At 42.6% G+C, this 14,165-nt stretch overlaps 1 protein-coding gene across 3 annotated transcripts in view; it reads left to right on the top strand.

Moving 5' to 3' along the window:
- USP16 (ubiquitin specific peptidase 16) overlaps positions 1-14,165 on the top strand; it is a 318,997-nt gene that overhangs the window by 243,582 nt on the left and 61,250 nt on the right. For all 3 annotated transcript variants that reach the window (XM_069204074.1, XM_069204073.1, XM_069204072.1), the window contains exons 13-14: positions 10,124-10,291; positions 11,513-12,833. In XM_069204074.1, the coding sequence (XP_069060175.1) occupies positions 10,124-10,291; positions 11,513-12,833 (1,489 nt within the window). The remainder of the gene's footprint in view (positions 1-10,123; positions 10,292-11,512; positions 12,834-14,165) is intronic.

Below are 14,165 nucleotides of genomic sequence, written 5' to 3'. Positions count from 1 at the left end.
TGAGGCCCAACCATTGACATCCCCCGACACAGCCACATCTCCGGACACTTGAGAGACTTGCACTGGCTCCCCGTCAGCAAGAGAATCACGTTCCGCCTCCTCACCCACGCACACAAGGCCCTCCACGACCTGGGCCCCAGGTACCTCAACAACCGCCTGACCTTCTACACTCCCACCCGCCAGCTACGATCGACCAGCCACGCCCTCGCCGCCGTGCCACGCATTAGAAAAGCCACCATGGGAGGAAGATCCTTCTCCTACCTGGCAGCCAAGACTTGGAACTCCCTCCCCATCCACCTCCGTCTGACCCACGACCACCTCTCCTTCAGGAAGCAACTCAAGACCTGGCTGTTTGAGCAGTAGCGGTCCCCCCTCCCCCCCAGCGCCTTGAGACCCTCCGGGTGAGTAGCGCGCTATACAAATTTTTTTGATTGATTGACTAAAGTTTAAAATTCTTTTTTGGAATATGGCTTGATCACGGCACCACAAGAGGGGCCGGTAGTACAATTATTTATAAGATACAGAAACCCAAAGATCTTTGTGCATTATAAAGGTGAAACGTATTGTTGAATGTTAACCTTTAAATATATATGAAAACACTGTTGAATAGATTAGAACCCCATTGGGCCTACTTGATGTATCCTGATCAGTCTGAATTAATAAAACGTAGACAAGCATTCACTAATAACAGATGGGTCTTCAATTAGATTAAAAAAATCTTGCAGGTGCTGACTTTGGAAGGCCATTCTGGATTTAGCCATGGAAAAGGCTTTTAATCGGGTGTTGTGGCTCTTACGGAGTTATGCACTTGAAAATATTTAGAATAGGCCTGAGAGTTCAATGATTCCTCTAGGCCAGTTCTACAGAGCTATAGGTCCACTACTTTGGCACTCAGTGGAACCGTTGACTCAAAAAACACAGCAGGGCATAGTTGTACAAGGAATGTTGTTTGTGGGATAAATAACAAAATATACCTCTTTGTAGATTACATTTTATTAACAGAAAGGGATCCAGTACAGACTAACCAGAGAACACTGAATATCATGAAACATAAAGTACAATCTTTGGGTTCAAGATTAACCTTGAAATGTTAAGTGTCAAATTTATATGGGGTCACTTGAGAGAGATTGGAGATCATATCTCCTTTTAAATGACCAAAGACACGCTTAGGTATTTGGGGGATCAGTATTACCCCTCCCTTAGTCTCTCTACAGAGGGCTAATTATCCAGAACTCTTTAAAGAAATAAATAGAAAGCATCAAAGATGGCAGACAATGTTTATTCTGTGGCTGGGAAGAAGTGCAATAATACAAATTAGCATTCTCCTGATATTTGCTGAATCTGTTCCATGATCCCAGATACGATCCTTGTAAAAGATTTGTCTGACATACATAATTCACTGACAATCATATAATTACTCTTATGAAACAGGAAAAAACCAAGATTCCTAAAAAAAACAAAAACTCTTATACACCCCCTAGGAAGAGGAGTGTGTACAGCCTCTCATTGTTTAGAAATGTTTAATGTCCTCTCAACTGCAGATAGCATTTGATTAGTTGCTAAGAGCCATGTAGAAGCATGGGCAGCTTATGGATTGTGAGGTGAATGAACAGGCCAAACTGGAATATACCACTACTTCGCAAACATTATAGAACTTGGATTGCACATTTCTCATCCATGACGCAGCTGTTTATGGAAATATTGGATAAGATATCAAGGTGTAGAGATAACTGTTTCATCAGCTACCACCATACACTGGAATCCTGATTTCACACCAACACTAGGTGGAGATTATTTTGAGAAATGGAAGTTGGGGGGTTACAGGATGCTATGAGAACTTTGTTTTCAAAGGCCGGGTTAGACTTATGAAAAGTTTAAGAAGAATTTTAAGATTGACTAACAGGGAAGACTTTGATACCTTTGAATGTTCTACTGGGCCCATCCAGAGCATAGGGGAGTGGGATTGAGAGCACTCAGAGTTTCTGAGAAATTATTTTCTTCCTAGGAATCCACAAAAGGCCTGGTATCTATCTTCTATATGGAGCATACAACACCTCACAATCTCAGATGTGGATGTCTATGATTTTTATAAAAATCTTTTTATTAAACAATTGTTCAGTGCACCATACATGACGCTGGTAAATTAATAACAAAATCAACAACACTTGATTATCAGTCATAGTACATACAACAGAGGTGATCACTTTGTACGTATCAACAGTGTCATACCTGTGTTGAAACCCCAATCCTAATAGTGAGATCCCACACCCCTTCGGCTGCAGTCTCTGTAGGCTAGCCAATTGCCCCACACCTTCTTCTACTTTTTAGGCCAGCCCCTACTTCGATATACCACATGCTCTGCATGTTGGCATCAATCTAAATCAGATTCCTAATCCTCGACCCCAGGCAGTCTGTCTGCACCCCAGGCCCACGCTACATTACGCTTAGCTACCCTTGCTGACAAATTCAGCTAGATCTTCTGGTATCTTTGCCACACTTCTTCGCCTGTTATTTGTAGTAGAAGCCAACGGGCCTCCAGCGGGACCATGAGGCCAGTCACATGGGCCATTATTAGTCTTATGTCTCTCCAATATTGTTGGATAGATGGACAGTCCCACAGTATGTGGTATAATGATCCCACCAGACCAGCACTATAGTGCAGAGATCCTACTCACATCTCCCTAGTTTGTACAGATGAGGTCTGGAGTAGTGTGATCTCTGCAATATTCTCAACTGGGCAAAATGAAATCTGGACCGAATGGCCACTTCCCGGGGGCTCAGCACCTCCTCCACACAATTGTCGTCCTCAATGAGCCCAACATCCCCTTCCCAGGTGTCTCAGAGCGTACCTAGTGGATCCAGGGAATTTTTCATTAATCTCTTATATGTTAGGGAGACATTCTTCTCTGGTATGGGATCTAAGAGAAGACGATCTTCCAGTGGCAAGGACTTCTGCAACTGTTCACCTGTTATGATGTGTTGCCTCAACACATGCCCCAATTTCAAGTAGTGGTAGCGCTTGGCCGCTCCCATCCCCTATTCTTTTTGCAAGACTTCAAAAGAAACATACAGCTGGTCTCTCCAAATGTACCCCAGGTAGTTAATCCCATTCAGGCCCCAACTAGAAAACCCTGGCAGCCCACCAACCTCCCTCAACAAGTCGCTATTCCACAGCAGAGATTGCTCTGTCATTTTTCCCTCCCAACCCAGGAACCTATTTGCTTCCTGCCGTATTTGTACCACCTGCTGAGTGTGGATCGGTTAAGTTTTTTCTGTTCCTCTCCTGAATAGCAGAGGTGAGTAGTTCTGACCTCCCATATCCCTGTCCACCCCGTGGCAGGCTCTGTCCGGTATACAAAGACACAGTCATTCACAATTATCAGTTGGGCCTCTCACTAGTACTTGGGCACATCTGGAACTGCCAGTCCCCCTTCATACACCCCTTTTTCAGTTTGCGAAGCGCTATTTCGGAGCTATCTCCTTCCCATAGAAGTTGGCGGAGCTCGTGGTTCACCTTATTCAAGAAATCAGGGGATATTTTTCTGCGGCGTGTTTTGTAAGACTTTGAGCAGTCGGGGAGGGTCATCATCTTAAAGAGGAGGGCTCTACCTGTCAGAGAGGTCGATAGCATTCGCCAGTGGGTCACAACGTCACAAAGGCATTCTAGATGAGAATAAAGGTTCCTATTCAGGAATTCCACAGGGTCTTACGTCCCATGAATGCTTGGGTAGTGGATTCCATCCCGCACCACCGGGCCACGGAGAGCAAAGCATGCGGAGAACACCCCTGCCTGGGGGAATATAAGGGAATTGTCCCAATTGATCCTATATCTGGCGTAGTCCCTGAAGATATGGAAGATGTGTAATAACCTGTCGACGGTAAGCTGCGGCTGTGTGGCGTATAGCAGAATGTCATCTGCTTATAGTGAAATACATTCCTCCCAGTCTCCACCTCCGCTGATACCCTGGACAAGAGTGTCCTGTTGGACCCGCACCAAAAGGGGCTCCAGCAACAGCGCAAAGATCTTCAGGTATAGTGAGCAGCACTGCCTCGTCCCCCAGTATAGGGTAAACAGCCAGGAAATTATGTTATTGACTCTTTCTCTGGCCAGTGGGGCCTGATAAAGCAGTCTGACCCACCCACAGAGGTTGGGGGCAAACCCCAGTCTGGTGAGATAGGGCACATTCTACACTTTCAAAGGCCATTTTGGAATACGACGAAAGCAGAACTGAGGGCTCGGCCTTGCGGGCAGCAGTCAAATGGAGCACCCCATAATGGTGCCTAGATTTTAAAGTTCCCTTCTTCAGAGCCTAAAGCCAGATTGATCTGGGTGTATGATCATAGTAATAACCCTCTGCAGATGAGACGCAAGTGGCTTTGCAAGCACCTTCTTCTCTATGTTGAGAAGTGCTATAGGTTAGCACGACCTACATTCATCCTGGGGCTTACCTTTCTTTGGGACCACTACTATCGTGGCCAGTCTTTGATCCTCAGGCAACCTACCCTCCCTGCAGTTCAGAACATGTCCAGCATGGGTCCAGCCACCTTATCAGCAATTCATTTGTACAGTTCCACCGGTAGGCCATGTGGCCCAGCCACCTTCCCCGACTACAAGTCTCTAATGGCCCTCTGAATTTAATTTGTCATGAGGGCTTGCGCAAGGGTCTGTCAATCTTCATCTGCCAGGACAGGGATGGAAATGTCTTTCAGGAGGTCAGTGCACTCGCCACCTAATCTAGTGGGCTGGGAAGCATACAAGCCTTACTAATAGGAGGTGAATATGTCTGCAATGTTAGCACCATTGGTTTCAAGTGCCCTAGTCGCGCCATGAATTCCTCGTACTCAATTGCGTTCCCTGTCTCTTTTCTCCCACCAGGCTATTAATTTGCCCGCTTTGTCACACATTGTAGAGGAGACTTTGAGTTGCCAATGCATAGGTGTTGGCCCTTTGTTCAGCTAATTCCCTCAGTTCATGTTGTTTAAGACGGGGCTTTAGATATCATCAGGGGTTGTCCCCACCAGGACGAAGGTGTCGATAGCTAAGATTTTGCGCACTAGATGTTTATGAGTTCTTGGGGCAAACAATAGGGAACTAACATGACATCAGAGCAATGGGAGGGTCTGTGGCAAAATATTCAGAAATCAATGTGACCTGCACAGAGCTGCGAGACCCAATGTAAGATAATGTGTAAAATTATTTTTGAAGAGGAGAGTTACATAAATCAGTAAGAACTAGGGCAACAGTGCATTCTGCTTTCTTTAGTTGATGTTCCGGGCAAACATCTCTTATTACCTTGGTGCTGGGGCATCGCTGCTGTATGCATTACTAACGTAGAGGCATGCCACAGCGACAAAGCCTTCTTTTCAATATTACTGCTAGCAACCGTTAGTGATGACCTGAAGTGATCACTGCTGATCATCTTCATTGTTGTGTCCCTTAATGTAATCTTCTCTGATGCAGCCACTAGTACAACTTTTCTAGTATTAGTAGCTCAGGATGCTTTCGCTGAGCATAAGTAACTCTTATTACAGAAAGGGTCGAGATCCCTGGAGTAAATGGTACTTGACACTAGCCAAGCTGTAGAAAATGTATCCTAACACAGATTGTAAATCTTGGAGAAAAGGCGGACAAGGTGGATATATTATACACTTAGTAGTTCTGCCTCTTTTAAAGATATATTGGTTGGTTCCCCATTCTGAATGATCCTTGGTTAGTGATATCTGAGATACGTCCTAGCTCTATAAAAGAGTTAACTAAAACTGACTGGACAGTACTGGTTCAAATACTGGCAACCAAAAGTAAAATAGCAGCAATCTTGCCAAAAAAAAACACAAGTTACTGTTAATGGGTAATGGATATCTGGACAAGGTATATATGTGCCTTACACTAATGGCAAATATAATAAGAACTCATAGACTCAGTGGTTTCAGTGTGTGCATGTACTTTTGACATAATTATTTTCATATGTGTGGCCTTTGCTCCCCCATTTTTTTACTCGAGTCCTGATGTCAAGGTCTCTGTTGATCTCACACATACCCCACCCAGTGCACATCGCCAAGCTACCTTTTTGTTCTTACGCCAGAGTATCTGCACACAGTATTCTTTACGTCTCCATTTGCATACAAGTACATGGAACTCCACACACTTGTTGAATTCATTTATAGCGACTCAGTCACTGGCTGACTAGGAAAGGGCAAATGTTGAAAATGCTTGCTATGCAGGTGCCCACGCTTTGCCCAGCTGGCAACACTGTTCACGTCAGTGCCTACACTTTTGCTACCCTGTGTAGATAGCTGCCACCAATACTGCACCTCTTTCAAACTAATCAGCCCCCTTCCTCTCGATGTTCCAACCCTCTTTCCCTCTTATATTAAAAAACAGGAAATTATATAAAATGTGCAGGTAATTGTGCTCCATTTACTTTCATAGTATTGGGAATCATGTTCCAAAATAGAACATGCATTAAGTGATGTTTTTAACACTGGCAAAATTCCCAACATCTTTGATGGTGAAACACATGCAGATCCCAGCAAACCTGCTGTTGCAGCAAAAAATCGGTGATGCAAAGATGGACAGAAAAAAACTAAATTAACAAAAAGGTTTATTTTTGGGCTATCCACTACAGATGTCTGTTTATTTTTTGTCTCTTTCGAATGATCTACCCGAGAGACTACAATTTGCTCTTTTACTGGGTAGAGAGACAAAATGCTCAGGAATGCATAAGACCTTTTTTTCCGAAAATCGTCTCTGTATTATTTAAAAATCAATGTACTAATACTATCAGCAAACAAACTGGTAAAAAACCGGCACTTATAGAATTATGAACGATTGTCATTTGCTGTGATAGGCTTTTCAGTTCATTTTTTACAATCTTCAACTTTAGATCAGTGAAACCAGAAAAGTCCATTATTGTACAAATAATCCATCCATGTCTGTGGCCCATAAGGTTATCTGATCATATTTTGCTGGAGCAAATTATTTAGTTATGCATCCCCAAACTATCACACCTATTTGATCTTATGCAAATATAAAAAAGTAAGGGGTTAAATACAATGTACCAGTAAAAAAATAAAATCTACACTAATGTAATTTACACAACACATTCATTTGTTAGGAGACTTCACCCTAGATTGAAGGTACAAGCTTATGCGGTGCATACGAAAACACTCAGTGAGAGCACACTTTGTGTAGTTGATATCAACTAGATTGGCTTAAAGAAGAAAACTAGTTAATGAAAGGTATTGGTCTGAAATCAGTTTGTTAAAAATGTTTTGAGACTTTGTTTAATTTAATTTTGTTTGCACTTTAGAGTAGCAGGTTCAAGGCATACGTTTGACAGCAGGTGCATCATACCCTTTATTTCCAAATTTCTCATGGTGATGGCTTCTGTTCCTTCTAATTGCAATATTGTCTGTTCTTCAGAGAGAGTGTAAGGCACGCCTTCAATCCAGCGGTAGTCAGAGGGTACTTGGCCTTGTACTTGGTGTGTATATTTGTTTACCATTGTTGTTCCAGAGCCACAATACTATTGCACTCATTTAATTGACTTTTAGTTCAGTAGGTAATAACTTGAATTTCTAGTCATAACTTTACTTTAAGAAAAGAAATATTATTTATCACCAGGTAAGTGACTAATGAACTAGTGAAATTTGGACCTAAAATGACAAACCAATCTAGTAGTGTCTAGTATCTTCTGGCCAGAGAACCAATCCCAAATGTAATTGTAACTCGTGTTTGCTAAGGCAGAAAAATATGCTTAATGTTATCCTGTGGGGTTATTTCGGATCTGCTCATGACATCTGTGAATACAGTACTAGCCAGCTGATTCAGAGGTGCTAAACAGAAACATACAATTATCAGCTTCATAATTGTTGTATCTTGTGCTCTTAGTCAATATAACAATGGATTTAGAGGAATGTAAACAAAAGACACGGGGAAAAAACCCAGTGGATCAAGCAGGTAGTCATCCCTAGAAAAGGATTTTCATGTTGGTGCTTCCAGGGATTCTTGGAGTGGTCACTTTTGTGGGGCACATGTTGCCTGTTGAGGCACTACCCTGTCACTGGAGTCTACAGTTCTGTACTTCACTGGACTTCCTGTTGCTCTACTCATTAAGTTGCATTTGAGTGGCAGAGGGATGCACAACTCTCTATCTTGAGAACTACTGGTTGCAGTAGAACTAATGTGGAAAACATGCCACGCATAACGGTATTCTATAGCCCTCTTACTTATTCATGTCTTAGGCTCAAGGAAAGTGGAGGAACCCAAGAGGAAGTATTGTCTTTTTTCAGACCTCATCCACTCTGTTAATGGTATGCTTCATCATTGAGTCTCATCCTGGTCCCTACATAGCAGCATGGGCTTGACTATATTCGAGGGAGCACTTTAGATACCTCTCGAGCAGGGTCTTAAAAATAAAAAATACTTCAGACACACCGGCTTTCCCTTTATTGGTGGATGTTCTTGGTATGATTAGCAAATTATGTATTTGTGTGTCTGTGGGCTATAGTTAGTGTCCCATCACCATCTGTAAAGTCGACATGTTTCAGCCGGAAAACAGCCTAAACCACGACTCCAAAACAACGAGGTGTGTTGTCCACAAAAGTGGAAGAACCCTTTCGTGAACGACTCTGTTTTTCTCTGCCTTAACCACACATGTCCTGAAAAAAAACATGCATGGTTAAGGTAGAGGAAAACAGATTCAGGTTTGGAGAGGACGCGGTCAGGTAAGTGGGGGCTGGGGTAGGGTTGGGGGATAGTTTTTGGGGCGGGGTGGAGGGTCGGGTGGTTTTAGTTTTTTAGGGGCGGGTGAGGGTCAGGTTAATTTTAATTTTTTAGGAGGGGGGTTGGGTAATTTTCGTTTTTAGGGGTAAGGGTAGTTTTAGGGGTAGGTGTTGGGTGGTTTAAATTTTAGGGTCGGGTTGTTTTAGGAGCGGGGTTGCAGAAATATTAGAGGCATAGGTGGGGGGTCGGGGTAGTTTTATGGGTGAGGGTCGAGGTAGTTTTAGAGGCGGGTGAGGGGTCGGGGTAATTTTAGTTTTTAGGAGCGGGTGGGGGATCGTAGTAGTTTAACTTTTAGCGGTGAGGGTGGGGGGTCACAGTAGTTTTATGGGCAGGGGTGGTGGTTTTTGGTAGCTTTAAGAATGGGGTGGGGTGGTCACGGTAGCATGTCTTGTTCTGTCGTATATTCGTTTCAGCCCTATCTAAGTGGCTTCTAGGGTGCCAAGGCTTTCTTCAGCACTGTCTCTTCCCACTAGGTTGTGGGTTAATTCTCAGTTTATAGTCCTATACCTATTCATCTAGATAAAAAAATAAAATGCATGTAGTCCTAATACTGAACTGAACACCTGCAGACATGAAGGGAGTGGAGTGAATGATAGGTGCTAACAGAGGCATGGCAACCTTGAGGAAACTGTGACTGTAGGGCATGCCCCCTCCTCTTAAGAACCATTATGGAGTCATGAATTAGGACTCTAATTAGCTCCAATTTAATCTGCACAGTTAAGGGGGAGTAAACCTTCATGCATGATATTTGTTGTATGGCGTACATCCAGATCAAAGTCTCCAGTGAACTTGTGATTGATTTTAAAGATTCTGAAGGGCACAGTTACCCAAGGGTCTCCTGTCGCTGGTTATTTTCTCCACTTTCTCACTGGAGTCGGGTGGGACACGGCCATTGAGAAATGTGCAAGAGCAGAGCAGCACGGTTTCTCAAAGCTACATAGTGGACTTTCGTCATCATACCTGTAAAGAAATGCATATTTAAATTACCAGACCCTTTTACCTTGCCTTCTACGTTGCAGCTCAAGCAAACTCATTTTCTGGATGTACTGTCTTGTTGGTGGCAGTCTTCTGAGTGCGAATAGGAGCAACTGTGCCTAGACTTGACTTGAATTAGTTCATGATGACACCATAACAAGGTCTATTACTAAGACCACTTAATTTCTTTCAGAACAATCAAGTCTATGTTGGAATTCCGACTTCTCTGGCAGAAGTGTATAGTTTGCAATCCAATCCCAGGCGATATTGATCTGATACATTGGTTGTTCTTTTTTAAATCTATTTTATACTTATAATTTACTCATAAATGGTGTTGTAATCTTTGTATTTTTTTTATTTTAGACTGGTAAAAAAGGTGCTGTTCCGAAAAATGCATCAGTAGTTCCTATAACGAATACTGAGGAAGATGATGACAACGAAAGTTATGTAAAGGAGAAAAATGAGCCATCTTCTGCTACAAGTAAACACCTACAGAAAAAAGCAAAGAAACAAGCAAAAAAGCAAGCAAAGGTCAGCTGGAAATTCTGTCTTTTTTATAGAAATGTTGTTAAAATGTATGACTAAAGCTGTGTACAAGATTTGCCGTACAAGACGCTGGGATGCTAAATAGCACCATTTTACCATAAACACCTACTAAGGTGCTAATGAAAGCTTAAGAAGAAATAGACCCGAAGGGACCCCATTGCCAATGACGTCCCTAAAAGTGAATTTAAAGGGGAAGAGCACACTTTAGAGTCAAAGATTAAAATTGATGTTTTCTCAGGTAACTATAACTCATGCCCTATGGTAGCTATAACTCGTAGCCTGGCCATGCACACTTTTCTTATCTGTAATTTTGTTGCATATGTTGCAGTTATGTCATCATTAATGTCAAAGAAGATGTCATGACTGAATTAATATGTGGGTTAATTAGCAGTGCATAGCAAGGGCACAAGTTATTATTACTTGAGATAACTATAACTGGTGAATTTCAGTACTATCGTACATTTAATACATTACGTTGTCACTGAAATTCTCAGTTAAATATAATGTTACGTTAGCCTGTTACTTTAACCTTTGCTTTTTTGGTGAATTTCTACAATTTGTTTTTTAACGGAAAGTAATATTGTTACCATATATAAAGCCATCCACGCCCAGCCTTCATATGCAGTGTGAGGTTGCCTGCTTCCAGTCCCTTGCAGGCAGCCAACCTCACGCTGCAAATGGCGTGGGATTTGCCACAGGGCCAAGCCCAGGCATCCAGTCGTGCGTGGCATGGGGTTGGCCTTAGGGCCTGGCCTGGGGCCACACCATCGCATCCAACTCATTAGCACAGCTTCCACTTCCACAAGTGACTTTGGATACTGGGGATCCTGTTCTCCAAGGCCCCCACACTCCCTAGAGGTGAGGGTGCATGTTGGCCGGCCCCTCCCCAGTCCACTTCAGGCCCTGGAGTCCCCATCCCCCAGGGCCAAAATATATTTGTAAAGGGGTTGGTGCGTGGCTCCCTTTCGCGAACCCCTGTGGGCCCCAGCGTCCGCATCCCCTGAGGCCCAAAAAGTACTTTTCAAAAACTTCTATTTCTTAAGTCTAAGTTATTATTTGGTATCAGCTAAATGTTTAAAATTCCACATTGTGAAAGCTGATTTATCATGCGTCATCATCTCATATTGTGATCTGTCTTTCACTTATTTTGATAGTAGATTTCTGAATTTTGGCACAGTTTATCAATGTAAATATTTCTCTTTTCAGAACCAGCGTAGACAATTCAAGGTGCTTCCGCTGAATGAGATTGCTACTGCAGAAGGAGATTCGGAAGAACACCAGGATGGTTATGCAGAACAATCAACATCAGCCTCTCATTTAGAAAATGATCAACACAAACACGAGGTGCAAGATCTAGTTCAAAGTGTAGAACATAGCTTGGTACTTATAAATAAAGACAATGAGACTGATGCACTAAGAGCTGAAAATGGAAGCAGTCAATTACAGCCCAGTGTTGAAACGGTAATACAAACAGAAGACACTTTACAAATCATAGCTGCTACAAGTGAGGATGTCGAAAGCAACAACAGCCCTATTTTGGATGAAAGTACTCTGAGTTTGAGAGAAGGAAACCCACCTTTACATGAATGTAACCACCCATGTTTGGAAAAAGTAAACTACTGTTTAGAAGGAGACTCATTTTCAGGAGAAAAAAACTCTACATGTTTGGAAAAAGTCAGTCCACATTTGAAAATAACTCACCAATGTGTGGAAGGGGATATTCCATGTTGTGGCAAAGGACGCTCATTTTTAGAGGAAGACAGACCTTCGTTGTTAGAGGAATGCAGCCTGCCATGTTTAGATGAAGTCAGCTCATGTTTGAAAAATAGCCCATGTTTGAAAGAAAGCCATCAGTGTAAGGAACATAGTTGTCTGTGTTCAAGAGACAATAGCCCATGTCTCGAAAAGAACAGCCCGTGTCTTGAAGGAAGAAGCCCATGTTTGAAAGAAGATAAAGGCGGCACCAATTTAGTCAGAATCAGTAATGTCCCAAATTTAGATGAAGGAAACTCCAGTTTGGAAGAGATCATGCCAGTTTTGGAAAAGAATATACACTGCTTGGTAAAGGAAAACCTCTTCTTGGAAGAAAGAAGCGAACATTTGAATGAAAATGGCCAAACAATCGAAGAAGGCATTACTAGTTTGGATGGCAGCAGCTCAAGTTTGGAAAGCAGGAGTCCAAGTTTGGAAACGAGCAGTCCAAGTGTGGAAAGAGACAATGAAGCTATAAATGACCTAGTTAACGGTTTCGATGAAATAAACTTAAGAGTGATTCGTAATGCTAGCGAAGAACATGAGAACACTAGCTGTCATATTTCAGAGACAAAGTTATATGAAGTAGTAAACGAGGATCCAGAAACAGCATTTTGCACCCTGGCTGACAGGAACACTATAAATACAGAAGAATGTTCTGTGGAAACCTGCTTATATCAGTTTACACGTAATGAAAAATTGTGTGAGAACAATAAATTACTGTGTAATGTATGCACACAAAAGCAGTGCAATAGGCGGAATATCAATGTGAAAGGTACGTAAATCAAGCAAAAACTGAGAAAAAAATGAATTGTTCTTCTCAGGGGATCTCCATTGATAGTCATCAGCTTGGAATAGGCCTGCCCACATGTGGGGGGTCCCGGTGCACTTTTTTAGAATATGTGATCCTAAGTGTAGATGTTCACCTTTCTTGATTAAAGCCCGGAGAAGCATTTAAGATATGAATAGTTTGCAGCCTAGAATAAAAGGCTACAATAGTCAGTTTCTACAGATTGTATTGAAAAAAGTTTGGCTGGAAAAAAAAAAAATTGACTAATTAAATCTCTTTCACAAACCCCTTTTTAAGGCATAAAGATGAAGACATAGAGGACAGTGTACCCCAATCGGTTGCACTTATGTACCTGTGAAAACATTGTCTGTGCCTTTAAGGGCCCAGAGACCACTAGTATCGTATCATGCCCAGCAAATGACAGTTGCTTCAGTTCTTTTTTTCAGGCACCTGCAGACAGGATTCTGGAGCTCTGAGCTCAGCCTTTTTTTTGTAAGCTTTTTTTTTTTTTTTTTAGCTTTTTTCAGTCAAAAATCAAATTTAAAACTTTTGACAGCTACTTCACTCAAAGGATTTCATCTGTAGTACTGTTTTTCTGTCTTTAAAAAAAGTCTTTATTTTTTTAACATGTTTGTTTATTAGTATTTCGGTTGGTACATCACCTTAGTCACATGATCAACACCACTGATACAGCCATACAATTCACATGTTCATGACAGCATTACTGCTATCATTTAGTGTGCATCCCACACTGATGACTAATCTTCGTCCTTCTCTGTATACAATTAGAGCAATTACAGTATGGGTTGTTGATGGTTCTCTGGTTAGTGCAGTGTGTCCAGGAGTTAGGGTGGTTGCGCACTACCAGTGTCAACTCTAGGCTCTCAGGCGCCTATCCGCTTCAGGCGCATTAGTTAACAATTACAACATACAAAACATTACAACTTGCCCAGCTATATAAACCAAACTACTTGGCCTGCAGGTGTGTCCGCGTCAGCGTGGGGTCCGTACACGGGGAAAAGAAGGGGGAACGCGGGGCCATATGCTGTGCATGCTCGTGCCTTTGGGTCCTGTGTGTCTAGTACAGCTGTGATCCTAATGTCACTGATTGAGCGGCCTGTTCGCAGGCTGGTCCATGGCAGCCTCAAATGTGTCCCACATTCTCACCATTCCTGCCCACAAGGGGGCTATCGGTCTGTTCCTCATCCCTCTCATTTCTTCCCTCTGAAGGGCCCACTCCTCTGCCCTAGCCCAGCGTGTAACATCTGCCACCCATGCATTCAGCCTGGGTCCCGAACTAGACTTCCAGGTGATCGC

The sequence above is a fragment of the Pleurodeles waltl genome, chromosome 8 (genome assembly GCF_031143425.1).
Source record: "Pleurodeles waltl isolate 20211129_DDA chromosome 8, aPleWal1.hap1.20221129, whole genome shotgun sequence".
In the NCBI taxonomy this organism is placed as follows: Eukaryota; Metazoa; Chordata; class Amphibia; order Caudata; family Salamandridae; genus Pleurodeles; species Pleurodeles waltl.
Note: the sequence above shows the minus strand (reverse complement) of the source record. Positions and strands in the feature narration are given on the sequence as shown.